General features: G+C 48.2%; 1 protein-coding gene and 1 long non-coding RNA gene across 2 annotated transcripts in view; one reads left to right on the forward strand and one right to left on the reverse strand.

Annotated features, from left to right (window-relative positions):
- Positions 1-7,443: 7,443 nt before the first annotated feature.
- Positions 7,444-18,726, forward strand: LOC127039406 (gastrula zinc finger protein XlCGF57.1-like). Its single transcript, XM_050933134.1, has 6 exons — positions 7,444-7,520; positions 7,884-7,984; positions 11,046-11,128; positions 12,798-12,924; positions 16,853-16,969; positions 17,339-18,726. The coding sequence occupies exons 3-6, from the start codon at positions 11,105-11,107 to the stop codon at positions 18,712-18,714; spliced, it is 1,644 nt and encodes a 547-aa protein (XP_050789091.1). The 5' UTR covers positions 7,444-7,520; positions 7,884-7,984; positions 11,046-11,104; the 3' UTR covers positions 18,715-18,726.
- Positions 18,727-21,336: 2,610 nt separating this feature from the next.
- The window catches only part of LOC127039509 (uncharacterized), a 49,059-nt gene continuing 44,103 nt past the window's right edge, over positions 21,337-26,292 (reverse strand). Inside the window, exon 2 of the long non-coding RNA XR_007771082.1 lies at positions 21,337-21,444. This is a non-coding gene — a long non-coding RNA (uncharacterized LOC127039509). The remainder of the gene's footprint in view (positions 21,445-26,292) is intronic.

A 26,292-nucleotide genomic window follows, 5' to 3' on the forward strand; every position in this document is an offset into this window, starting at 1 on the left:
CTCCTCCAGCCCCTTCCTGTGCCCCCAACCCCGCCGGCTCCCAGCTCCTCCAGCCCCTTCCTGTGCCCCCAACCCCGGCCACTCGCAGCTGCTCCAGCCCCTTCCTGTGCCCCGCAACCCTGCCCCGCTCCCCCGGGCTGTAGCGCTCGCCGGGGCTGACACCCTCCGCAGGGGCTGGGAGGGGGCGAGCTGCTACACCAGCCCCTGCCCCTCTCCTGCTCCCGCCCCTTTGCACCGGCAGCGGGTTTATGGCCGGGCCGGGAGCGCAGCGCGGTGGGACCCGGGCAGTGCGGGGGGCGGACACGCTCCAGCCGGGGGGGGGGGGGTCAGCGCTGGGGGTCTGGGTGTGGGGGGGTGGTTATTGCGCGGGGGTCACAAGCCCCCCCAGCTCTGCCGCTCCCCGGAAAAGGCGGGGGGGGCGGGTTCTAAGAGGCACTAGCAGAGGAAGAGGGGGCAGGGTCAGGCTCCAGGCACGTCCCTTACCTGGGCTAGAAAAAAGCGGAAGCGCCCCAGGGGCAGGCTGGGAGATGTAGTTCCTGACTCTCCCTGGACCGGAAGTGACGTTGGCTGGGAGAGAAGAAGCCGAATTGCAAACGCGCGCGTGCCGCTCCGGCTCTGCCTGGCTCGCGCGGGGCCGTTGGAGCCTCTCCCGGGGCCGGAGAAGGGTTTGTGCCGTGGGGGCTCTGAGCATGCGCAGATCGGGGAGGAGGAGAGTCCCGCTGGAGCCGCCCTGGGGCCGCCCCGGGCTCTGCCCGCCCCGCTGCGGAGCTGCAGCTCCAGGTCCCGGAGCGAGCCCCGGGGGGAAGCCGGGCCGGGTGGTGACTCTGCCCCAGTGTCCGGGGAGGGGACCCGGCATCTCGCAGCGCCGGGATCTGCTCGGGGGGGGGGTAGCGCCCGCTGGGGGCTCGGAGCTGCTGTCCCCGCAGGAGCCCAGCACCCCCCGGGCCCGGCCAGGATCTGCCCTGGGGCCCCGCGGGACCTGGCGGGGGGAGGGGCCTGGCCCCACACGGGTCCCTGCGTGGGGCTGGGCGGTGCTGGGGGGTGAGACCGGGCTGTGACCCAAACAGCTGCCTCCATTGTTCTGGGCACTTCAGAGACCTCGACTGAGACGTTTGTCCCCGTTGGGCCTGGCATGGTACTGACCCTAACAAACATCACACCCCAACACTGTACTGTGCACTGCACAGACCCTGACAGAGATCCTGCCCCCACATTTAGCCAGTTGCTGCAGGGGCCCTAAACAAAATCAGGGATCCTGTAATGCTGGGAGCTGCAGAGTCCCCAACTGAGATCAGGCTTCCTGTTGTGCAGGGCTCTGCACAGACGCTGACCAAGATCAGGGTCCCCATTGTGATAGGTGCGGAAAAGACACCAAGAGTATCTCTACCCTGCTGTTAAACCCCTCCAGCTGGCCCATGCCAGCTGACTCAGGCTCACAGGGCTCAGGCAAAGGGGCTGTTTAATTGCAGTGTAGATGTCTGGGCTCAGGCTAGAGCCAGGCTGTAGGACCCTGCGAGGTGGGAAGGTGCCAGACCTTGGGCTGCAGCCCCAGCCAGAACATTGACACTGCAATTAAACAGCCCTGCAGACTGAGCCGTGTGAGCCCAAGTCAGCGGGCACAGGCCAGCCGCCGGTGTCTGACTGCAGTGTAGACATGCCCACAGGGACAGAGAGGCCTTGTCAAAAAAGGCGCAAAGACTAAATAGGGCAATGGTGGGAGGCGAATCTCCATTTTACAGATGGGGAAACTGAAGCTTAGAAAGCTGAAGTGATTTGCTCAAGTTTGCATGGAGAATTTGTGGCAAAACTGGGAACTGAACCCAGATTGTTTCAGTTCTTGCCTCTTCCCTTATCCACAAGCCCAGCATGTGTGTTCAGCATTGCTCTGGCCTGTATCTGCCTTGCATTGGCTTCCAAGGGAGACTGTGGAATTCCCTTCACTGGAGGTTTTTAAGACCAGGTTAGAGATTCACCAGTCTGGGAATGTCTAGGGATACTTGGTTCTGCCTCAGCACAGGAGGCTGGAGTAGACGCCCTCTCAAGATCCCTTCCAGGCCTGCATTGAAATAATTCTCTTTTGTGCTGTGTCCTGTTCTATGCTGAGCTGTTTTGCATGTTGCATTTTCTAACTGTGATTGCACCATGTTGTGTTGCATAGTTTTATGGTGCATTGTTTTGCCTCAGATGATCATATTGGTCCCTTCTGACCCTAAAGTCTATGAGTCTATGAGCTTGTTTAGTGTCTATGTTGTGTTGGTTTGAGTTGAGCTATTTTGCATTGTGTACTTTTGTCCTAAGATGTGTTAGTTTGCATTGTGTTGCTTTCTTCTCCTTAGTATTGTGTCATTTTATGCTATGCAATGTAGTTTTTTGTTTTGTTGTTGTTTTTTGAATGGCTTGACATCATCATGTTGTGCGGTTTTTCTCTGTATGTTGTTTTATACATATATATCGCATAGCATCCTTGAAATGTAGGACTAGATAGGACCTCAAGATGTCATCAAGTCCAGCTGTCTCTGCTGAGGCAGGGCCAATTATATGTTGATTATCTCTGACAGAGGTTTGTCTTACCTGCTCTTAAAGACTTGCAGGAAAAGAGACTCCACAGCCCCCCTTGTAAGACTATTCCAGAGCTGAAGTACCTCAGCTCTGGTGACACGCACACAGATTTTAGTGGTGAGCAGCTGTGGAGAGAGAGGAGACCCCAGTGAGTGGGCAGCTGGGTAAAGAGACTAAAGCTGAGAGGAGAAACATTGATGTGTGCAAGGTCTGTGACAGAGCTAAAACTAGATCCCAGTTCTAGTGCCACCGTCCTGTTGTTCTGGGCACTGAAGGTCTCTGCCATACTGGTGTTTTAGGCACTGGTGCAAACTCTTAGTACAGACAGACTTTACACTAGTGCACTCTGGCACTGGTGCATCATGTCCCTATTTGAAGGTTTGAAGTGGTGGGGTGGGAGGGGCAGTGACCTCACAGAGGCCTGGGGCTGGCTGACCAGTGCAGCTGGTAAGGGAGGGGCAGCAGTGAGTGCTGGAGGTATGAGCGAGGAGCACAACCCCACAGGACTGGACACTGACTTCTCCTGACTCATGACACACACACCCAGCTGTGTGCAGGGACCGCAGCTGAGCTGCCCTGCCAAGACAGCCTGTGCATCCGTGGACAAACCACCTCTTCCTGCAGCCTAATACAATGAGGTGTGGGGACCTTTCCAAGCTGCGGGTTATGTGGCTCTGGCGTTAACGTGGTATGTTCCTGGCTGTGTCCCTGACCTGCTTGGTGACCTTGGGGAAGTCACAGCCCCTCTCTGTTTTCCTCCTACCCATTGTCTCTTTGGATTGTGATCTCTTTGGGGCATGGACTGTCCCTCTCTGTCTGTGCAGTGCCGAGCAGAATGGGGGTGCCGATCTCAGTCAGGTTCTCTGCCATGTGCTGCACGATGGGGCCCTGATCTCCATCAGTGTCTGTGCAACACAAAGCACAGTTTATAGACTCAGAGACATTAAGGGCAGAAGGTAGAGGTGTATTTCAGATGAGGTCTCATCAGTGCCTTTTATAACAGTACTAACCCTTTCATGTGTCTGCTGGAAATACCTCACCTGATGTATCCTAGGACTGCATTAACCTATTTCATGACTGCATCACATTGGCAGCTCATAATTATCCTTTGATCAACCAGTCTCCTCTATCACTTCCAATTGACAAATCCCCAGCTTATTGCAGAATTATACACTTGGGGACTAACAACTAGAATTTGTGCACTGTTCATTTTCATCCCATTTCTATTACTCCAGCTTTCAAGGACATGCAGATGTTCTTGTATGATTTTCCTGTCCTCCTCCATATTGGCAATCCCTCTCGGCTTTGTGTCCCAGTCCCACTTCTTGTGCCAAGATCACTAATAAAAGTGTTGAGTAAGATTGGTCCCAAGGCTGATCTGAGGAACTCCACTAGTAACTCCCTCCAGCCTGACAATTCACCATTCAATATGATCCCCTTGTAGACTCCCCTTTAACCAATTCTTTATTGACCTTTCGGTTCTCATATTGATCCCCATTTTCTCCAATTTAACAAATAGTTTCCCATGTGGAACTGTATCAAGAACCTCACTCACGTCCAGATCAGGTTTCTGTGGCACAGTCCACCTTTTGTAACACCATGTTTTATTCATTTATAGTGCTGAAGGCTGGGAGTTAGCAATAGGCTGAGAATGGCCATGTGGAGGTAGGGGAGGGGATGGCAGACAGTGGGGAGGTGGGGGAGATGCGGCATTGGAGTTGTATCTGGGAATGTGTTTTGTAGGAGTCCATGTCTCTGCTCCCTGTGGCTGTGGTGCATTCCGTACCCAAGCAGCACGTCAGCAGAGCAGACGCATACACTGTAGCTCTGTCTGTAACACGCAGCGTTCACTGCCAGACGGGCTGGGCAATTTTTCAGAGATCCAGCTTAATATGCCTGGCTGGGGTGGGTTCAGTTGGACGGAGGTCTGGGGCTCTGATAGTTTGCTATGTTCCTTTTTGCATAGTCGGTTCTTTCCATTTGTTGTTTTACCCCCACCTATGCCCGATGCCGCTCTCTTCTTAACTTGCTTCAGTGATTTCACTTCCAGTTTTTAAATAGGATCTTAGAATTGCAACGCTGAATGAAAGATAAACAAACAGAACCATTTGAATGTTGGTCCATAGCTGGTAGAACTGTACCTAGTGACGGTCGGGTGTAATGACTGGGTTCCCTTTAGCATTTTCTGGCGGGGCGAATAAAGCAATGTCAAAGAGCCAAATGTGCGCTTTTAGGGTGAAAAGGCTCATCAGGTGTTTGCTCTCTAAGGAACATGTCACCGGCCAGGGCTTGCAGTCGTTCAGGAGAGGTGCGCTGGGTTGTATTTTGGAATCTCAAAATAAAAGGTTAAGACAGTTGGTTCGCAATATCCATTGAAATCTTGCAAACAATTATACAAAAGGACCCTACTGCTGTTAAAAGAACATTGTATTAATACTAATTCAAAACTGCCATTAAAATAAGGAGAGAAACGCATGAGAAAGGAACTAACACCTACGTACCATTTCTTAATGCCTAAAATTTTGACACTCCTCACACCATCTTTTTTTAAAAGTGATGCCCAGCACAGTCAAGTTAATGAATGAAAGCACACCCATTATTCACTGCTTCGTGTTGCATGAGCATCTGATTAAACACCTAATTAAAACTGTACCACTGTAAGTGGAAATGCATCAACCCAGCTTAGCTCCAAGGTGTTTAGGTGGGAATGAAAAGTTTCTAAATAAAAAACATGGCAGAATGGTTAATGGGGAAAATACACTGAAATGCCTCTACCCAGAGCTGTTGACTTCTCCTAAACCCTCCCTGAGTTCTGGCCTCTTGGTCAACTTGGCTCCCAGTCTCACATCAGCTGTGCCCTCTCCCAGCCTAACCCATTTTTACTGCTATTCTTCATCCTCCTCATCCAGGCAGGGGGTTGGTGCAGCAGCCCCTAAGGTACCTGCGTTAATCACAGTCTCTCAAACTGGGGCTATTTAGATTTCAAGGAACGATTTATCCCAGTTACTGACTCTGGGAGGTGGGAGAGAGGAGAGGCTGAGAGGGTGTTTGTTCTTAGGGCCATGTTCAACCCTGGTAGGCTCCATGTTACCTCGTCCTCCACCCGCCTCCATGTGTCTCTGCTCATATGTCAATGTGTCACCTTCTGATCATAATGCCACTGGCCTCAGGAGAGAACCCAGACAAGAGCTACATCACAAGAGGGTTATGGTACTGAGAGAAAAATACATCACAGGGAGGGAGTAATTATCCTGAAATGAAACATTCGAGTCTAGGAAGTGAAAGAATTCAAGTACTTCATTACTTAAAATTATGTTTGAAATGATTAGATTTTTATGAATAAATTGCAGCAAATGCTGATTTCACTGTACACAGACACACATGAAAAAATATTTGTATAAGTAATATACAGAAATGCTTCTGGAAAAAGTGGAGTTTGATTTAAGGATATTTACACTGTATATTTTGGGTGTGACATTGACAATTCCTCTTTGAAGAGTTATATGATTTGGCTTTTGGAATCTCAGCGGTTACTATAATTAAATAATTGTTGTCAGAGGACTCCCATAACTTCCCACAACTCTGAACATTGAAATTGTAAACATTGAAAAAAGGGCTTAAAAATAAATATCACTATCTGTTGAAATTAAAAGAAAGAAATAGACAAAATGAATTTTGTCAAACCCATTTAACCGCAATTGCAATATGTTAGGGGATGGAAATTCACAGCTAAGGGACCCAACCTTAATTCTACCCTGTAGTGATGCCAGGTAATCACCGTAGGGCTATGAATTGGGCATTTTAGTGTATAAAGTTCCAGGTTACAAATGGGTATGATCTAAAGACACATGAGATCTTTTCCTCAGGATATCACCGTAACTGGGTTGTTTCTCTTGTTGGTAATTCCCAGAAATGAACAGATTATTAACGTTTTGTCAGTTATGAAGTGGCCATTTCAGATTTCTGGGGAGTGTCTGTTGTTTGGCACTAGGGGCCAGGTCCTTGGAGAAATGGAACCTTGGTTTCATTTTCACTTCTCCATGCTCAGCAGCTTCTGGAATTTGGTTCAAAGTATTTACATGTTTCCCTGCCCTGGTGTTAAAAGTGCTGCTTTAGAAAGTGGGGAAGGGCAGGAACTGGCTGCAGGATCAGTAGCTGAGTCCTTTAGATATTTATAGCTCATCGGAAGGAGGATGGGGATTGGTGGGAGTCTGGGGATTTAATAATAAACACAGAAATATCATTGTTCTTAGTGAATTTTCATCTTCTAATTCCCATAACCCACTAATTATCCCTGGCTGCCCCCGGCCGTCTGGGGAGGGAGAACTAGTAAACTCCTGTGGCCAGTGTGGAACCTAAGGCCCAAGGATCTTTCCGTGGCTGACTCAAAGTCACCCAGAGTGAAATTCACTTCACTGGATAAATCCCTAGTTGCTGAGCTCTGCAGAGGGGTGGGGAGGTGAATTCCATCCCCCATTCTTGAGCATGGACCCTCCCCTCCAGTTCTCACCCTGATCTCAGACAGTTCCCCAATCTTCCCCTGCAGTGATAGACCCACTTGATGCTGCCAGAGCCATGTGCCATGGGATCTTGAGAGGACAGAGACCCAGCTCCAGAACTGCTCCCTTTGCCCACAGCCCCCAAGCTGTGCTAGAGTTGCCCTGACTTTCCAATCTGCAGATGGGTCCAGCTGTACCCAGCCCGTGCACCCGCCACACACAAACTGTCACAACAAACATGCCAGGATTGGGAAGGATCATCTGGGGCTGGCTGCAGTCTCCCTTTGCTGCTGTGAGGGGAATGGGGTGGTCCCTCATATAGGATCCAAACATACCCAGGGGTAGAAGGGAAATGTAGTTTCTTCCAGGAGTTTGAAATGTTTGGTTTAGGGTCCTGAGCTCTGTCTTCCTGTTTGTCTCCTTTGCCACTTTCAGATCTCTTGGAGAGACAAGGTGGGTGAGGTAATTTTTTTAGAACTAATTAAAAATACCTATTTGCTATCATGAGACCAACATGGGTACAACAACTTTCCCCTTTGTACTCTCTCCCCATCTCACCTCCCCCTCAGCTGAGACTGTCCCTGGTGCTAGGAAAATAAGGGTTCAGTCCTGTAACTGGATTGGGTCTTGCCAGCACTAACAGGAGTGAAAGCCTGTGTGCATTAATGACAGCAGCAGCTCTGGGACTCGACCCATAGGGAGAAGAGACGGGAGTGAGCAGGTTATGTTTGTGTCAGGTGTGAATTACTCATGTGGGAATTCTGCACCACTGCGTATGCACAGAATTCACGTCCAGCTCAGAATTTCTTTTTTTTTGGCATGAAGAAGATACATTCTGCCTGAGAAGTGCTACAGTTCTGCCTTTCACCCACCAGAGGCCCCTGTGGCACCAGAACAAGCAGCATTCAGCTGGGTTCATCTTGGTGGTAATTTGTTGCCCCGAGCTCTACCCCAAATGGGAAGAGAGTTAGTGGGTGGAACTTGGGAGAGTCCTGAGACACGGCTGCCTCTGGGGGTGGGGACAGGGTGGTCATTCTCTACTCACAAGAGGATGTGGAAAGGGCACAGGAGGAGCAAGTGTCCCCTATGGAGACTGCCCAGCCCCCGGTTATCCAGTCCCAGATGCTTCTTCCCCCACCATACCCCAAACCTCTTCACACCTCCAACCATCAGTTGCCAGTTTTCCCTCGCTGCTAGCCCTTCCTGACTGGCAGAGACCCTCTAAGCCAGTAGTGTGTCAGAGCTCAACCTTCTGGCTGAGTCCTCTGAGCACTTTCTTCCTCTCTCGGGGTGACATGCCTCAGGCGCCCCACTAATCTACATTGCTTAGGCTTTGGCTTCAGCCCCGGGTGGTCGGGCTCAGGCCCTGGACTTCAGCCCCATGCGCTGGGACTTAAGCTTTCTCCCCTGGGCCTCAGTGAGTCTAATACTGGTCTTGCTTGGCGCCCGCCCTGAAACCTGCTAGTGGCCCCTAGCGGGCCCAGGACCCCTAGTTGAGAACTGTTGCCTTAGCCCACGAATCACAGCAATGTTCAGGTTACTGCCAGTCATAGAATCATAGAGTATCAGGGCTGGAAGGAACCTCAGGAGGTATCTAGTCCAACCACGCGCTCAAAGCAGGACCAAGCCTCAACTAAATCATCCCAGCCAGGGCTTTGTCACGCCTGACCTTGTCCCAAAGGACCAGTCTCTTACGGAGATCAGTTGAATCTTAGATCTCACAGCAAAGACAATACTTGTAGCCAGTCCTGTAATAACCTGTATTAAGACTTATTTAAAAGGAAACGAGAGTTGTTTACAAAGTTAAAACAGGTAATCCTATAGATGGAGACAAGTTACAGTCTTAAATTTCAAAAGGTAATAGAAGCCTCTATAATAAGCAAGCCCTATATCTTCCTTAGCACTAAACCAGGCTAATCAGCTCGGGATCTCTTGCTTATGCCTAGAATCTTTGCTCCCCAGAGTCCAAGCAACATACAGATAATCAGTTCCTTCTGTATGGGTTTTTTTATCCCCTTCCTGCCATGTGCTGTGAGCTGCAAACTGAGCTAACGGGAAGTCAAGAGCACAACAGTCTTTTGTCGTCTTTAACATCCCATAATAGTCTCTCTGGTGTTGATGGACCTTTCCTGCCAGGCAGGATGTAATGCATTCGGTTGCCAGTCAGCACTTCACCTAGGTAAAGTCTCTCTCCTGTCTGGTAATTTACAGAGCCACAGAGGCTCACAATGCAACTAGTCAGATATTAACCCAGTCAGCAACTCACAAGCATTCAATAAAGTGTAAACACATTCTTATAATCCTAGTTCCTAATACTAACATGGGTGAGTCAGACTGATTCCAGCTATGTTTTTGTCCCTGTTCAATGAAGACATGGGGGCTTTTGCAAGAACTAACTCCTCATCTGCCAGTGTCACAGGCAGGATGGGCAGGGATGGTGTCTCTAGCCTCTGTTTGCCAGAAGCGGGGAATGGGTGACGGGGTGGATCATTTGATGATTACCTGTTCTGTTCATTCCCTCTGAAGCACCTGGCATTGGCCACTGAGCTAGATGGACCATTGGTCTGATGCAGTGGGCAGCTCTGACGTTCTCATGTTCACAGTCTCTGTCAGGAGTATCTATTTATTTGGACTCACTGGGGGGCCACAGAAAGAAACAAGATATGCTGAAGCAAGAAGGCCCAGTCTCAGAGCCCCAGGGGTCACGCTTCTCAAAAGCTAAAACTAGGCCCAGCCCATGAAAGGGGCACTGCCAGGAGAGACTGTATAAAGGCTGGAGCATCAAACAGCTTTGTAAACCTGAGAGAGCTGTCTTGGGAACAGTGACAGGGAGAATTCCCCAGAGTGACTCCTTTGATTCTGCTCTTCTCTGGCCTTTGGTTCATAGAATTATAGAACTGGAAGGGACCTCGAGAGGTCATCTAGGCCAGTCCCCTGTGCTCAAGGCAGGACTCAATATTATCTAGACAATCCCTGACAGGTGTTTGTCCAGCCTGCTCTTAAATATCCCCAGTGATGGAGATTCCACAACCTCCCTAGACAATTTATTCCAGTGCTTAACCACTCTGACAGTTAGGAAGTTTTTTTCCTAATCTCTATCCTAAACTGCCCTTGCTGTAATTGAAATCCATTGCTTCTTGTCCTATCCTCAGCGATTAAGAAGAACAATTTTTCTCTGGCATCCTTGTAACAACCTGTTATGTACTTGAAAACTGTGATCATGTCCCCTCTGAGTCTTCTCCAGACTAAACAAACCCAGTTTTTTTCAATCTTCCCTCATTGGCCATGTTTTCTAGACCTTTATTCATTTTTGTTATTCTTCTCTGGACTTTCTCCATTTTGTCCACATCTTTCCTGAAATGTGGCCCCCAGAACTGGAAACACTACTCCAGTTGAGACCTAATCAGTGCGGAGTAGAACGGCAGAATTACTTCTCGTATCTTGTTTACAATACTCCTGCTAATACATCCCCAATTGATACTTACTGTTGCAAAAAAAGCATAACTCTGTTGACTCAGATTCTGCTTCTGATCCACTATTACCCCCAGATCTGTTTCCACAGCACTCCTTCCTTGGCAGTTATTTCCCATTTTGTATGATTGTTCCTTCCTAAGCGCTGTACTTTGCATTTCTCGTTATTGAATTTCATCCTATTTACTTCAGACCATTTCTCCAGTTTGTCCAGATGATTTTGAATTTCAGTTCTATCCTCCAAAGTCCTTGCAACCCCTCCCAGCTTGGTATCGCCCGCAAACTTGAGAAGTGTAACAGAGAGACTCTGCTGCTGGGAGGGTTTCACTATGGGTCAGAGGGTTACATCCTGGTAGGAGGAGGCTAGATCTGTTCTGGAATAAGGTCACTCTTTGCTTCCCAATGTGGCAGAACCTAGAATGTCCATTAGCAGGGAAAATCCTGGGGGGAATCGACATGTGGAAAGGACAGAAACCCTGTGTGAATGCTCTCACATTGCCCTTCTCACCCTGGCAGACTACAGAATAACGTCCACGTTTTGCTCCAGATCATCCCATCCTCCCAGGGGGAAGGCAATGGCTGCAATGGAGCTGGCTCAGGTAAGGGATTCTCAGGGAGCTGGTGGTGGGTTCTGCTTGGAGGGAGAGAAGCAGTAAATGTATGGGAGGGTGGGATGTATGGGAGGGTGGGAGCCAGTGATGAGCTACCAAAATATTAACAACAGGTTCCTTCCTCCTCACCTCACGAGGGGCTCATGCCCCCACCGGGGGCCGTGCCCCATCCAACCCCCCGTGTTCCTTGACACACACTCTGGGTACCCCTGTCACATCCCCCCCTTCCCTGTCCCCTGACTGCCCCCTGCCGCCCCATCAAACCCCTCCTCTCATTCTTGATGCCCCCTCAGAACCTCTGCCTCATCCAACCACCCCTTCTCTCTGTCCCTGACTGCCCCCCACCAACTCATCCAACCCCTGCTCCTTCCTGACTGCCCCCTGGGACCCATGCCCCCTTGAATTTCCTTGTTCCCTGCCCTCTGACTGCCCTGACCCCTATCCACGCGCCCACAACCCACCAAACACTCCCTCCCTGCCCCCTTACCACACTGCCTGGGGCCAGGACTGGTACCGCGACTGGCGCCGCAGGATCCAACTCCCCGAGCCGGGCTGGAGCTGCTCGGCCTGGACCGGTGCTGCGGGGCCGGAGCTGGGCCGGGTCAGAGCCACTCGGCCACGACCAGCCTGAACCAGGGGTGCTTAGACGGGACCCGGCTGGGGCGCTCAACTGGGGCTAGGGGGAACCGCTCTGGTGGAGCCAGACTGAGCCACACGCGCCGTTCCCCCACACCCCCGGCCTGGGTTACTTGCTTGCTGCTTGTTTCAGGCTTCCCGCGAACATTCGCGGGAAGCAGGGGATGGGGAGGAGAAGGAGGGTGGAGCATTCAGAGGAGGGGGGGTGTGAGCTGGGGCTGGGGGCTGGGTGGACAACTGCCTGAGCCTTTGTTAAATTTAAAAGCTTTTTTAGAACCAGTTGTCCTGGAACAACCTGTTCTAAAAAGGCTTCTAAATTTAACAACTCTCCTTTCTTTCTTAGTGAAATCCAGTATTGGCTGCTCCATTCTCTTGCCCAGTATCGATTTCAGACTGACAAACTTGTAATTAGCTGCGTCATCTCTTTTATACTTTTTAAATATTGGCACAGCATTAGCTTTATTCCAGTCTTCTGGAATTTCCCAAGAGTTCCAAGTCGTAATTAAAATCAACATTAACAGTCCACCACGCTCCTCCAGCAGGTCTTTCAAAACTCTAGTTATCTGGACCATTGTTAGGATTAATTTTGTCCTTTTAAAAACTTCCTTCTTATTTTCATTGGTTGATCATTGATTTCTGTTAGCTTCCCTTGCCAACTTTCTACAATTCTGACCTTCTAACTTCTATTCTTTACTATTGACTTCCCCTTTCTTCCATATATTTTATTTGGAGAGTGTTGGAATTCCTACCAGGGAGCTACCAGCAGGCTCCAGACACAGCCCCATCTCCTATATTAAGCTCTGGCTAGTAGCTATGTGATAAATGTGATGACCCTGCTTCCGTCTGTCAGCTGGGAGACACAAAGGTTCTCTCTTCCTCCTGGCTGCTCTAGGCCAGGTGGGGTGGGACTCTGTTAACATGTGCCTCCTGGAGCTTCCATTTACCTGGTGCTGCTGTTCCATGAACAGTGAGGTTGTGAGTGGGGCAGCAGGTCCTGAGTGTTGGACTCTTTCTTTTTCAGGGGCCGGTGACTTTCGAGGAGGTGGCTGTGTATTTCACTAGGGAGGAATGGGCTCTTCTGGACCCTGTTCAGAGAGCCCTCTACAGGGATGTCATGCAGGAGAACTATGAGACGGTGACCTCGCTGGGTAAGAAGTCCTGTCCTCTGGGTTATTAGAAGCTGTGGGGTCTATAAAGAACCTGAGCAGTAATAACTTTATACCTTTATTCATCATCCAAGTTTTGACAAGTTTCTTTGTCCCCCTTTTTTTCCTTATCTCCCATATACTAGCAGGCAGCAGGGAGGGAGGAGGTAATAAGGGATGAAGAGGGAACACAAGAAGCTCCCAAGGCGCCGGGAGGTGGTGCCGGCTGCGAGTAATGGGAAGAAGGAGAGGGGAGTGTGGAGGAAGGGCACCCAGGAAGTGGGCTGGGTGGGTCAGTGGGAGGCAGGAGACGTTTGGGGATCTAGAGCTGTGGGGGATCCCAGACCTTTAACCCTGAATCCCTACCTAAACCTCAGGTAAATCCTAGACTTCAGCATAACCACTCTCGCAAAGCCTCAACTTAATATAAGGCCTTGAACTGTAGCAAGCTTAGGCTACGTTTACTAAATCGTATCACTAAATCGACCATGGCTAGATTGATCTCAGAGCGTCAATCCCGGCTGTAGTGTCGACCTGCCCTTAATAACCCATTTCTTTATGCTCACCTCTTTGCCTCCACGCATGTTCCAAAATAATAAGTAATACTCTGATCATGGCATCTTAGCTCTAGCAAGTATAAAATTGCCCACAAGACGTGAGACTAGCTCATAGATCGTAAAATCAGGGCAGGGTCAAGAAGAGTGAGGGTTTGGAGAGAGTCTTGTCCCCCCTATCCCCATCTGCAGCAGCCACAACCTGTCTTTCCTCCAGGCTCCTTGGATCTTTGAGCCTGTCCCTCCTGAGGTTGCGTAGCCCAGTTCTTGTTTCTTACATTCTCCTTTTCCAGAAGAATTAGAGGCTGTTGCTCCTGAATGTTAGCGTTTAATTCCCCAGCCTTCTCCTCCCACTAGGGGAGTTTAATTCTCCCTCCCATTTCACCTGAGTCACTGGATTTCCTAATTCCCCAAAATGTGCTTTTGCAATGTCACAGTTCAGGGGTAGCTAAGCCTTTGACCTGCCTCCATGGTCTGCTCAAGGAATGGCCCCTCAGGTATCAGGCCTCTTGCCAGCCCCTCTCTATGGATAGGGACCCACATGCCTCTCCTTTTTGACCAGTGTGTGAGGATTGCAGCTTGTCCTCCACTGTGTTTGCTGGACTAACGTCCAGTTCCTGTGCTTTGCTTTCTCTCCAGGGGCTGTGAGCAATGTGTCTGAGATAGAGGTGGGACTTCTGGTGATACTTGTATGATGCCAATACACACCTCAGTTTCCTGCTGTGATTGGTATTGCTATGATTATAAAGAGCAGGAGACGTGAGGGGTTTTGTCACATAGCTGTCATGGGGTGATATGAATGGGTCATTTAGGACTCACTGGGAGTAACCTACATCAATCTAATACCCAACAGAGACAAGAGAATGACTGTCACCCAGGGCTGCCCAGAAGATTCAGGGGGCCTGGGGTCTTCGGTGGCGTGTCCTCCTTATCTGCTCTGACACCGCAGAGCGTTTTCCTCGTGTCCCCCTTACCAGCTGGAAGGAGGTTACTAGTGGAGTTCCTCAAGGATCGGTTTTTGGACCAATCTTATTTAACCTTTTTATTACTGACCTTGGCACAAAAAGTGGGAATGTGCTAATAAAGTTTGCGGATGACGCGAAGCTGGGGGGTATTGCTAACACGGAGAAGGACCAGGATATCATACAGGAAGATCTGGACGACCTTGTAAACTGGAGTAATAGTAATAGGATGAAATTTAATAGTGAAAAGTGCAAGGTCATGCACTTAGGGATTAATAATAAGAAGGTTAAATATACATTGGGGACGCATCAGGTGGAAGCAACAAAGGAGGAGAAGGACCTTGGGGTATTGGTAGATCACAGGATGACTATGAGCCGCCAATGTGATATGGCCGTTAAAAGAGCTAATGCGGTTTTAGGATGCATCAGGCGAGGTATTTCCAGCAAAGATAAGGAGGTGTTAGTACCGTTATATAAGGCACTGATGAGACCCCACCTGGAATACTGTGTGCAGTTCTACTCTCCCATGTTTAAGAAGGATGAATTGAAACTGGAACAGGTTCAGAGACGGGCTACTAGGATGATCCAAGGAATGGAAAACCTGTCATATGAAAGGAGACTCAAAGAGCTTGGCTTGTTTAGTCTAGCCAAAAAAAGGCTGCGGGGGGATATGCTTGCTCTTTATAAATATATCAGAGGGATTAATATTAGGGAGGGAGAGGAATTATTTAAGCTTAGTACTAATGTAGACACAAGAACAAATGGGTATAAACTGGACACTAGGAAGTTTAGACTTGAAATTAGATGAAGGTTTCTATACATTAGAGGAGTGAATTTCTGGAACAGCCTTCCAAGGGGTTTAGTGGGGGCAAAAGACATATCTGGCTTTAAGATTAAGCTTGATAAGTTTATGGAAGGGATAGTATGATGGGATAGCCTAATTTTGGCAATCTATCTTAGTTTATCAGCAGATAAGTATGCCCAGTGGTCGATGATGGGATGTTGGATGGGATGGGATGGAATGGGATAGGATGGGATCTGAGTTACTGCAGAGAATTCTTTCCTGAGTGCTGGCTGGTGAGTCTTGCCCACATGCTCAGGGTTTAGCTAATTGCCATATTTGGGGTCGGGAAGGAATTTTCCTCCGGGGCAGATTGGTAGAGGCCCTGGAGGTTTTTCGCCTTCCTCTGCAGCGTGGGCCATGGGTCACTTACTGGTGGATTCTCTGCAGCTTGAGGTCTTCAAACCACAATTTGAAGACTTCGATAACTCAGACGTAGGTTAGGGGTTTGTTATAGAAGTGGATGGATAGGGTTCTGTGGCCTGCTTTGTGCAGGAGGTCAGACTAGATGATCACATGGGTCCCTTCTGACCCTAGAATCTATGAGTCTATGAGCTCTGATGCCTCAGAGCATTTGCCCTGTTTCCCCATTCCCTGTTCCTGTTCCCCCTCCTGTTTGACTCAGTTCATACAGTAATATTCTCAGCTATACCTTTGCTTAACCAATCATTGTACTGAAATTTAATTAACCAATCCTAACACATTGAAACATAATTCTCTAACCAACTGTATCCCACTACCTAATTAACTTACACCTAGCAAAATTAATTATGCAGCAGACAAAAACAATTAGAGAACCAGACTGATTAACATTGTAAAGCGGTGGCCATAAAGATAAAAGAATACAAAAATGAGAGTTTCACAACCACAAGCATTGAGTAGTGATTTCTTGCCAAACCAGGCTGCTATCAAACTAAGTTTTCTTTAACCATCTTAAGATCTGTTTCTTTATCTGGTAGTGCTGGGCACTATCAGGACAGGATCATCTTCCTAACAGCCCAATAGCACCTTATTTCAGTGTGACTGGTTTGGGATGTGACCCTTTGCTTCCCAGCTTATGGCTGCCCCTGCTGCTTAGCCAAAGGTCTTAGCCTAAGGACAAGGCCTCAGACTGTCACAGCAAGAGAAGGCTATTACAAATACAGACAGTGATTTTGATTCTTTGTTTTCATACTCCTATAAGTAGCTAAGTGATAAAAATACCCCTAAGTTCTTAAACTATAGGCTTTACAGGCAGGCCTGAATATCTCTATTCTAACAGTGGGTTCTGTCCCTTATCCCATTCTGTGCCTGTCCTGTGTATTTAGATTGTAAATTCTTCAGGGCATGGGTCATCTACTATTCTGTGTTTGTATTTGTCCTAACACAATGGGGACCCAATGTTAGTTGCTGCTTAGCACTAATGTAATGAATATGATTTATAATCATAATAACTCTCCTGCCTCTTTGAACCAAGGAAGCTGGCCTTGGGATGTTACTGCTTAACAATGAGCTGGGGGTTAAAACCATGGACTATTCTTTGTGACAAGTATCCCACAAATTCTACTGACCTCCCTGGTTTTCTTTGCCTGCAGTAGGGTTTCCAGTTTCCAAACCTGATGTGATCTCCCAGGTGGAACGAGGGGAAGAGCCGTGGGTTCCAGACCTCCAGGGCTGTGAGAAAGAAGTGCTTCCAAGAGCTGCCTGCACAGGTGAGGACTTGGTTAAACCAACTCAACAACTGTGTGGGAATGCAGGAAACATTTGGGATGCCCTACAAAGACCCTGTGAGCTCTCCAAGTTCAGGATTGTTCCCTGCAGATGTGGAATCATAATGGCAGATGTCACTCATGGCTTCCCTCCTATTCTGACTGACAACTGGCAGCAGGTCGCTCCGCGATCTCACTTTCCTCTGAGTGTTCTCGTGAGATGCAGACCAAAACTGATCCCTTCCTCTCTCCTCTGGGGAAGGTTTTGGGGAAAATCAGCTCCTGATAGGTTTGATCTCTCCCACACATATTTTGGATTGTTCATCCCTTTTTCCATTCCTCTCTCTGAGATTTTCTTTCTTTCCTGTGTAGGTAGTGACCTGTGTCTGGATTCTCTCTGTCTCCCATCAGGTGATGGGATGGTGAGTGAGAATAAGGAGGAGAAACCCCGTCAGGAAGATGCTGAGCGAAGAGAAGCACATGGAATGTTATCAGGAAGATCCAAAGAGAATGTTTCCAGGAGTTGTGCACTCCCAGAAAAACCAAAAGCCTGTGAGACTCAGGGGAGGCCAGAGGGAAACTTTAGTAGCCTCTCAGACCTTATAACAAGTGGCAGAATCAACTTGGAAGAGATACGCTACAGGTGCTATGAGTGTGGGAAAAGCTTCAATTGGAGCTCTACCCTTGTCAGACATCGTAGAATCCACGCGGGAGAGACGCCTTATACGTGCACTGAGTGTGGGAAAAGCTTCAGTCAGAGCTCACACCTTATCCGACATCAGAGAATCCACACGGGAGAGACGCCTTATACGTGCACTGAGTGTGGGAAAAGCTTTAATTGGAGCTCTACCCTGAATGCACATCGTAGAATCCACACAGGAGAGAAGCCCTGCACATGCGCTGAGTGTGGAAAAAGCTTTCGTTGGCGCTCACACCTTATCCGACATCAGAGAATCCACACAGTAGAGACGTCTTACACGTGCGCTGAGTGTGGGAGAAGGTTTAGTCGGCGCTCACACCTTATCGGACATCAGAGAATCCACACAAGAGAGACGCCCTACTCATGCTCAGAGTGCAGGAAAAGCTTTAGTCGGAGCTCGAACCTTATCAGACATCAGAGAATCCACACAGGAGAGACGCCGTATACGTGCACTGAGTGTGGGAAAAGCTTCAATCGGAGGTTTACCCTGAACACACATCGTAGAATCCACACAAGGGAGATGCCCTACACATGCTCAGAGTGCGGGCAAAGCTTCAGTCGGAGCTCTACCCTGAACACACATCGTAGAATCCACACAGGAGAGACGCCCTACACATGCTCTGAGTGTAAGAAAAGCTTCAGTCAGCACTCAAGCCTTATCACGCATCAGAGAATCCACACGGGAGAGACGCCCTACACATGCTCTGAGTGTAAGAAAAGCTTCAGTCAGCACTCAAGCCTTATCACACATCAGAGAATCCACACAGGAGAGACGCCCTACACGTGTACTGAGTGTGGGAAAAGTTTCAATCGGAGCTCTACCCTGAACACGCATCGTAGAATCCACACGGGAGAGACGCCCTACACATGCACTGAGTGTGGGAAAAGCTTCAATCGGAGCTGTACCCTGAACACACATCGTAGAATCCACACAAGGGAGATGCCCTACACATGCTCAGAGTGCGGGCAAAGCTTCAATCAGTGCTCAAGGCTCATTAGACATCAGAAAATGCACAGCAGAGAGAATTGTAATAAATCCCTTGACTAGGGTTGGCAAAAATGAATTTTTTTTAAAAAAAATCACATTAGCTAATTCCCACAAAGTGATTTTTGCATCGTCTTCACCGTGGTGTCCCAGCTCCACCAGATAAGTTGCCGTCTTCTGCCTTTTGCAGATCAGCCTTCTTTGGGGTCAGTCCTATGATCTTTTCTATCAACTCCTTTCCTTCTGAGTCATAGGAGTGTGTATCCCTCCAGCCAGGAATGTTCATGAGCTCCAAGTTGGGGAGAGAGGTTTGATCCCAGCAAGGTACACTGAGTCAAAAACTACCTGTGCCTTCCATCCACTAGGACTGTACATGGCGTTAACTGCTCAAGTTAGTGATCTTAATGTAAAAAGTTGTAGTGCAGATGCAGCCCAGGTGCAGTGGTTGGCATTAGCTTTCCCCTTGACCTGACCTAAACTCCATCACTTTTCCTAGTCTAAACTAACCCTGAGCATCACGGTTATCCTGTTCCCCCATTTCAAAGCAATTGTTAGTCATCGAGTTCTCCCTTGGGGAACAAATTGTTTCATTCCCAGTTGTTCTGATGTTGCCTCAGGTTGTGCTGGAGAGCAGATATTTTTATTATTATTTTCCGCACTTAAAATATATTGAACTATAACAAAGAGCAGGAACAGGGCAGGGATAGGGAAAAAGTCATTTCCTCCTCTGTAACAACAGACATAGTTAGAGTAAGTCAGAGGGAGTCCCTTATTCCCCATCACTGTCCTCCTTCAATCCGTGCTAGAACCTCAGAATCCTTTTCCTTTCCCCAGTTGTGGGATGGGAGACTTCCAAAAATGCTCCCTGTGCTATACCACGTGGCTAAGCTCAGAGAATAAACCCCAAATCTCCCCTGAGCTTTGCTTTTTGAATTCTGTATTTCCGATTGCTTCAAGCCTGGGCATTGTGATTATTAACCAGTTTCTCTAGCACTGTTCCTACCACTGTTTCTGTAACATAGTTTGTTTTTTATGGGACAGGGTTGTTATTCCTTTGCCTAACCCCAACCTGGAAGGCCAGGGTGTCTGTTTTCTCTGGCCCCTCCCCACAGACAAATCTGACAGGGTTGAACCTGCCTGGAGCAAACAAAAAGCCCCACCGGTCACACACACGAAGCAGATAGACATACACAAGACACAGAAGAAACTGAATAAGTTGAGCTATCAACATTTCCAGTTTCCCACAGCATGTTAGTTCTGAAGGTTGTTTAATTTCTTTTTTTTATTGGAACAGGAACTGGGGAAAGAGAACACTTGAGTCAGTGGAATTACAGCAGGAAGGGATAAGTCTCATGATTTGTCACTAACCAAAGGCCTTGTAAACAGAGCGATAATGTTACTGAATGGTCTGGCTAACCCTGCAGTTAGAAACAATCAGCTCTATGGGTGGTAAATTGACAGGCTTTGCTGCTGAACATGAAATAGCAGCTGTTGAAAGGTAATATGCTTCTATTTCAATGCCTCTGGATGTACAGAAAACAATGATCTGTGTTAAAGGCAAGTTGCCATTTCTCAGTGCCCCAATTTCTATTGTGTGTTTACAGGAAGGTTTGAATATGTAGCAGGTAGTTTGATAAAGCTTAGCTATTTTGTGTGTGTAACAGACTCTTGCCCACCTCCAGCAGAGCTTTCAGTCACGTACTATGGCAACTTACTGAATGTCATCCAAATTAGTCCATTCATCCCCATAGTCAGTCTCTGACCGGAATGTTAGAATGAGGCAGAGAACTGGGAAAGTATCGCAGTAGGAATACATTAAAAAGTGGGATTAATCAGAGCTGGGATGCAGACAGAGCCTGTTCTACAGCTGGTGAAGTGCTAGGGACACACTCCCACTAGTACAGGCTCTGAAATAAAGGCAGAAGCAGATCGAAGAGAATTAGCTCATGTGCGAGCTATGGGCAGCTGCCCTGTCAGTGCACCACTCACCTGGCAGGTGTTACACAAAACGCAGCACTTCCCCTCTGGAAGAGAAACACCTCTCCGCTGCCACCACTTCATTATACTGTCCATGAGGCTGTTTGTCCTGCAGGACTTTGATCTCTTTGAGTGGTCCATGGTGAATCATAAAAGAGCAGGAGTCATCCCAATGGAAATCTCTTCACTTCTTTCTTAGTGTTACCTTCTTAGCCCTGGCTTTGGAGATGACATTAGCCTTATCCTGTCTTGATTTTAGGTAGGATTTTGATCACCTTCTGGGGCTTGGCAGCTTACAACTTTTGAGGGCTTTTCTCTGCCGTTTTGGTCCCCGCTGCAGTCAGTACATGCTAGACATGGGCATGGTGACCTTCCTGAGGATCTTGACAGCTTTAGCCAGCTTCTTGGGGGCTATTTTCCTGCTCACAGCCACTGTCATCTTCTCATGCCTTGTTCTGGAGGCCCAGCTGCTGGTTGAATGAGAAGGAGCCAAAGTGCTGGTGACTTTATCCTGCACCAAGTTGCCTTTGCTTGTCAGACTCCTGAACTCCAACTGGACGTGGCTCTTGTTCTTCTGCACAGCACAGCCCTGGACAGGAGGGATCTGCAAATGTACATTCATATGATCCCTTTGTTTAATGGATGAAAACATAAACTCTACACTTAGAGGATTGGAACTGATTTCAGCTGATGGTCAGCTTGGCTAGATTTTTATGCATTTGGACAGTGAAATGTTGAGTGTTTACATTCATTTCAAGCATCCCCGTATAGTGGAGCTCCTGAACATAATGGAGAATGGAAATGAAAATGTTTTCCCTTTTTTCAAAAATAAAAATAAAAAAATAAGAGGCTTATTAGAGGGCACTTGGATTTGAAGCAAGGACCCCTTGATCTTCAGTCAAACACTCTACCACTGAGCTTTACCCCAATGAGAGCAGATACTTTCCCCATTGTAGCTGAAGCACATCAGTGATTCCAATAGCAGGGGCAGGTTCTCTCTGGGGCACAGAGATATTTCGGGGAGTTGGTGGCTCCTTTCTTTCCTCACTCTGGAGTAAACTCAGTTTTTTATTCCATGGTACATGTTTATGGAATAACAACAGCAGCTTGAAGAAAGAGGAGAGTAACTATCTCATTCTCAGAGCTGCTGAAGGTGGCCACGTCCCCTCTGTCTGACCATTGCCATTGCAGGAGAGAAGGTTTCAATGGAATTGAATGCCCTGGGTCAAACTAGAGACACAGAAAGGTAACGAACAGCAAAGGAAATTGTGTCGGTATGTGAAACTGAGGAGGGACGTGAAATGCTCACAGGGTGGCGCAATACCCTAATCCAGGCCTGCACAACTCGTAAAGTGGCAAGGGCCACATTACTCTAAAGTAAACAGCTGAGGGCCAAAACCCCCTTTGCCTGTGATGAGTGGCTCATACTGCAGTCTGCCCCAGTGAATGAGGGCTAGATGGAGACTGGGTAATAGCTAAGACTGAGGTGAAGTGGGGATAGTGGGTGGAGGTTCCCCTGGGATGGGGAGAGCCATAACTTTAGGGGTACTGCCAGGGGGTACTGTCAGGTTAAAAGGGGCACCGGAGTCCTGGGAGTGACGGAGCCAGCTGCAGTAAGGCAGATCACCGGCCTGCGGTGGGCGCTCTGACATCTGGAGAGCTAATTCCCAAGATGATCAGCAGGAGGTGCCACCAGGTGAGTCTGCCCCTGCTTACATTGGGGAAGAATGAACATGGTTTTTGTAAAGGAAAATCATGCCTCGGAAATCTACTATAATTCTTTGAGAGAGTCAACAAGCATGTGGATAAAGGTGATCCCGTGGATATAATATACTTAGATTTTCAGAAAACCTTTGACAAGGTCTCTCCTCAAAGGCTCTGAAGCAAAATGGGATAAGATGGAAGGTCCTCTCTGGGATAGGTATGGTTCAAGGCAAGAAATAAAGGCTCTGATTTATAGAATGGAGAGGTAAATAGTGGTGTCCCCCTGGGGTCTCTAGTGGGTCCAGCACTGTTCAACATACTCCTAAGTGATCTGGAAAAAGGGGTAAAAACAGTGAGATGGAAACATTTGCAGATGATACAAACCAACTCAAGTTAGTTATGTCCAAAAGAGAGTGCAAAGTGTGACAAAGGGATTTCACCAAACTGTGTGACTGGGCAGCAAAAAGGCAGATGAAATGCAATGTGGATAAATGCAAAGTAATGCACATGGGAAAACATGATCTCAACTCTACATCTAAACTGATGGGGTCAAAATTTTGCTCTTACAACTTAAGAAAGAGATCTTGGAGTTACTGTGGATACTTCTCTGAAAACATCTACTCAATGTGCATCGGCAGTCAAAAAAGCGAGCAAAATGTTGGGAAGTCATTAGGAAAGGGATGGCTAGCAAGACAGAAATATAATATTGCCTGTCTATGAATCTATGGTATGCCCACATCCTGAATATTGGAGCTGGTCCCCCATCTCAAAGAGATATATCGGAATTGGGAAAGGTACAGAAAAGAGCAACCAAAATAATTAGGAGTCTTGAACAGTTTCCGTGTGAGGTGAGATTAATAAGACTGAGGGGAGTTTTCAGCTTGGAAAAGAGATGACTAAGGGGGGACGAGGATAGAGATCTATAAAATGATGACAAGTTTGGAGAAGGTAAATAAGGAAGTATCGGGGTAGCCGTGTTAGTCTGGATCTGTAAGGAAGTGTTATTTACTCCTCATAACACAAGAACTAGCGGTCACCCGATGAAATGAATAGACAGCTGGTTTAAAACAAACCAAAGAAAGTATTTCTTCACCCAACACACAGTCAACCTAGGGAAACTTTGCCAGAGGATGTTGTGAGGGCCAAGACTATAACACCAAAGAACTAGATAAGTTGATGGAGGAGAGGTCCATCATTGGCTATTAGCCAGGATGGGCAAGGATATAAAACCATGTTCTTGAAGTGTCCCTAACCTCTGTTTGCCGGAAGCTGGGAATGGGTAATGGGATGGATTGCTTGATGATTCCCTGTTCTGTCGATTCCCTCGCGGGCACTTGGCATTGGCCACTGTGAGAGGATAGGATTCTAGGGTGGCTGGACCATTGGTCTGATCCAGTATGGCTGTTCTTATGACCAATAGAGGGCAGTCCATACCAGCAATATTTATATTTGATGCACTGAAAGGGCTAACTTTCCAAAGGCGATCAAAATGATTAGTGAAAGTGTTTTGGAGAAAAACACTTAACAGAACAATGTAAATGAAAATTGGAAACTGTTGTTTAAGGAGCTTGTTAGATGGGGCATAAGCCACGTTGCATAATTAGCTGAGCTTGCAATGGCCTTCCACTCAACTCGCTGACATTTCTCCATCTGCAAATGTGGTACCCATTTTAAAATCTAGATCCAATCAATTACAACACGTCAGGGAAGATTCTAGGCATCAATGATCCGATCATTGGGTTGATGGAGGTAAACAAGACATTCTCATAAGGCTCCCTCCCTCTTCCCAAGAGCCATCCTCATCCTCTCTGCCCTTTCTGCTCCACATCCTCTGCAAACTTTCGAAGACAGATGCCTGGTGATGGCCTTTGCTCGTGGGGATGTCGCCTAGCGGTGAGGGTTTTGGTCCCGCGGGACAGGAGGGTGCAGCAGATGGCAGGGGAGCCCAGGGCTTCCCATGGGCTCTGACCCAGGCCACTCTGAGGGCAACACTTCCTACCACCCTGCTATTTTCCAAAGTTTGAAGTTTATCACAGGAAACTCTGACGAGTGTCAGCTCACTGCTTGGCACTTCTTCTCAGCTGGGCATGTCATGGCAGCTTTCTCCTTCTTGGGGCGGCAGCTGTCTCAGTTACGCTGACAGATCTGGGTTGGTAACTTGTCAGTGGGTGAGGTCGAAGTGGGAACTCAGGAGCTTAGTGCATGGGCCTCTATAGCATGAACTAAAAGCCACCTGGCTGCTAGCTAAGACTGTAAAAAAGACTCGTTTTCTCTCTCCCTCTAAGTGATCTTGGTGCCACTAGCTGGCACACAGCACCGCACCCTGGAGGTGTGTGAGTTACATACGTCCCCTAGCTGAGGAAGCGCATCCTGAGCTTCAGAGAGTTCCCAGCTATAATCCCAGACGACCCCTGTAACAATTGGCCTCTGGCAGGACACTGCTGAGAGTATCAATTCAGGACAAATTTCTTGGAGCAGGGCAGTCACAGTCCTGCCTAGAATATGAGGCAAGTGTACTAGAGAACCAGAGATCACAGCCGCTCCGTGTCAGAGCCCCAGAGATCCGGCAGAAATGATGAGCTGCATGCCATTCTAGGGTGTGCCCCTGCAACAACCCCACCTGTTGCTTTCCTCCTCCCCCAACCCTTCTGGGCTACAGTGGCAATGTCCCCCCCATTTGTGTAATGGAGTAATAAAGAATGCAGGATTGAGAAACCCGACTTCTTAGTGAGATAAAATGAGGGGGAGGAAGCTGCTATGATAGTCCAGGCAGGACATTAAACGGTGGGGGGGAGAGGAGCCCAGCCTCCTGCTGCTATGATAGTCCAGGCAGTACAGAATCTTTTCATTAGACTTGAAAGGGCAGGGAGGGGCTGATGGAGCTCAGCCTCTAGTTGCTATGATGGAGACAGTTACCAGCTGTTCTGTACTATCTGCCAGGAATGACCAAGGGTCATTCTCATTTTTACCCACATGCCCCAGGCGACCTCACCGAGGCCAGCCAGGAGCACTCACAGGCTGATGGTGACAATGGATAGCAGTCATATTGTACCATCTGCCACCAGGAAGAGGATGCTGGTGTTCAGTGCTACAGCACCTCGTCTACCAGCAGCATGCGGTAGACATAGGGTGACATTGAAAAAAGGCGAGAAACTTTTTTTTCCCTTTTCTTTCGGGGGGCGGAAGGGTGTAAATTGATGACATATACCCTGAAATACCCGGGAAAATGTTTTTGACTCTTCAGGCACTGGGAGCTCAGCCAAGAATGCAAATGCTTTTTAGAGACTGCGGGGATTGTGGGATAGCTGGAGTCCTCAGTACGCTCTCCCTCCCTCCATGAGCATCCATTTGATTCTTTGGCTTTCCGTTACGCTTGTCACGCAGCACTGTGCTGTGGGCTCTGTATCATAGCCTCGAGATTTTTTCAAATGCTTTGACATTTCGTCTTCTCTAACGGAGCTGTGATAGAACAGATTTGTCTCCCCGTAGAGTGATCAGATCCAGTATCTCCTGTACGGTCTATAGTGGAGCTCTTTTTGGATTTGGGACAGCATCACCACCTGTGCTGATCAGAGCTCCACGCTGGGCAAACAGGAAATGAAATTCAAAAGTTCGCAGAGCTTTTCCTGTCTACCTGGCCAGTGCATCCGAGTTCAGATTGCTGTCCAGAGTGGTCACAATGGTGCACTGTGGGATAGCGCTCAGAGGCCAATACCGTTGATTTGCAGAGCAGTACAGCAGAATGTCTAACATCTTCTCTTTGCTAAGATAATATTCGGGTTCAACTCCATCATAGCAAACAGAAGCTTCCTACCCCTGGGCTGCTCTCCAGTACTGAGCCTCCTGCACACAGACCATCTGAGACTTGCACAGTGTTACCACACCCTTGCCCTCAACCTGAGTTTTCCCTGTGAGTCACTGCCTTCCCTTACTCCTCACTGAGCCCCACAGTTCACGCAA

Source organism: Gopherus flavomarginatus, chromosome 23, assembly GCF_025201925.1.
Source record: "Gopherus flavomarginatus isolate rGopFla2 chromosome 23, rGopFla2.mat.asm, whole genome shotgun sequence".
Taxonomy (NCBI): domain Eukaryota; kingdom Metazoa; phylum Chordata; order Testudines; family Testudinidae; genus Gopherus; species Gopherus flavomarginatus.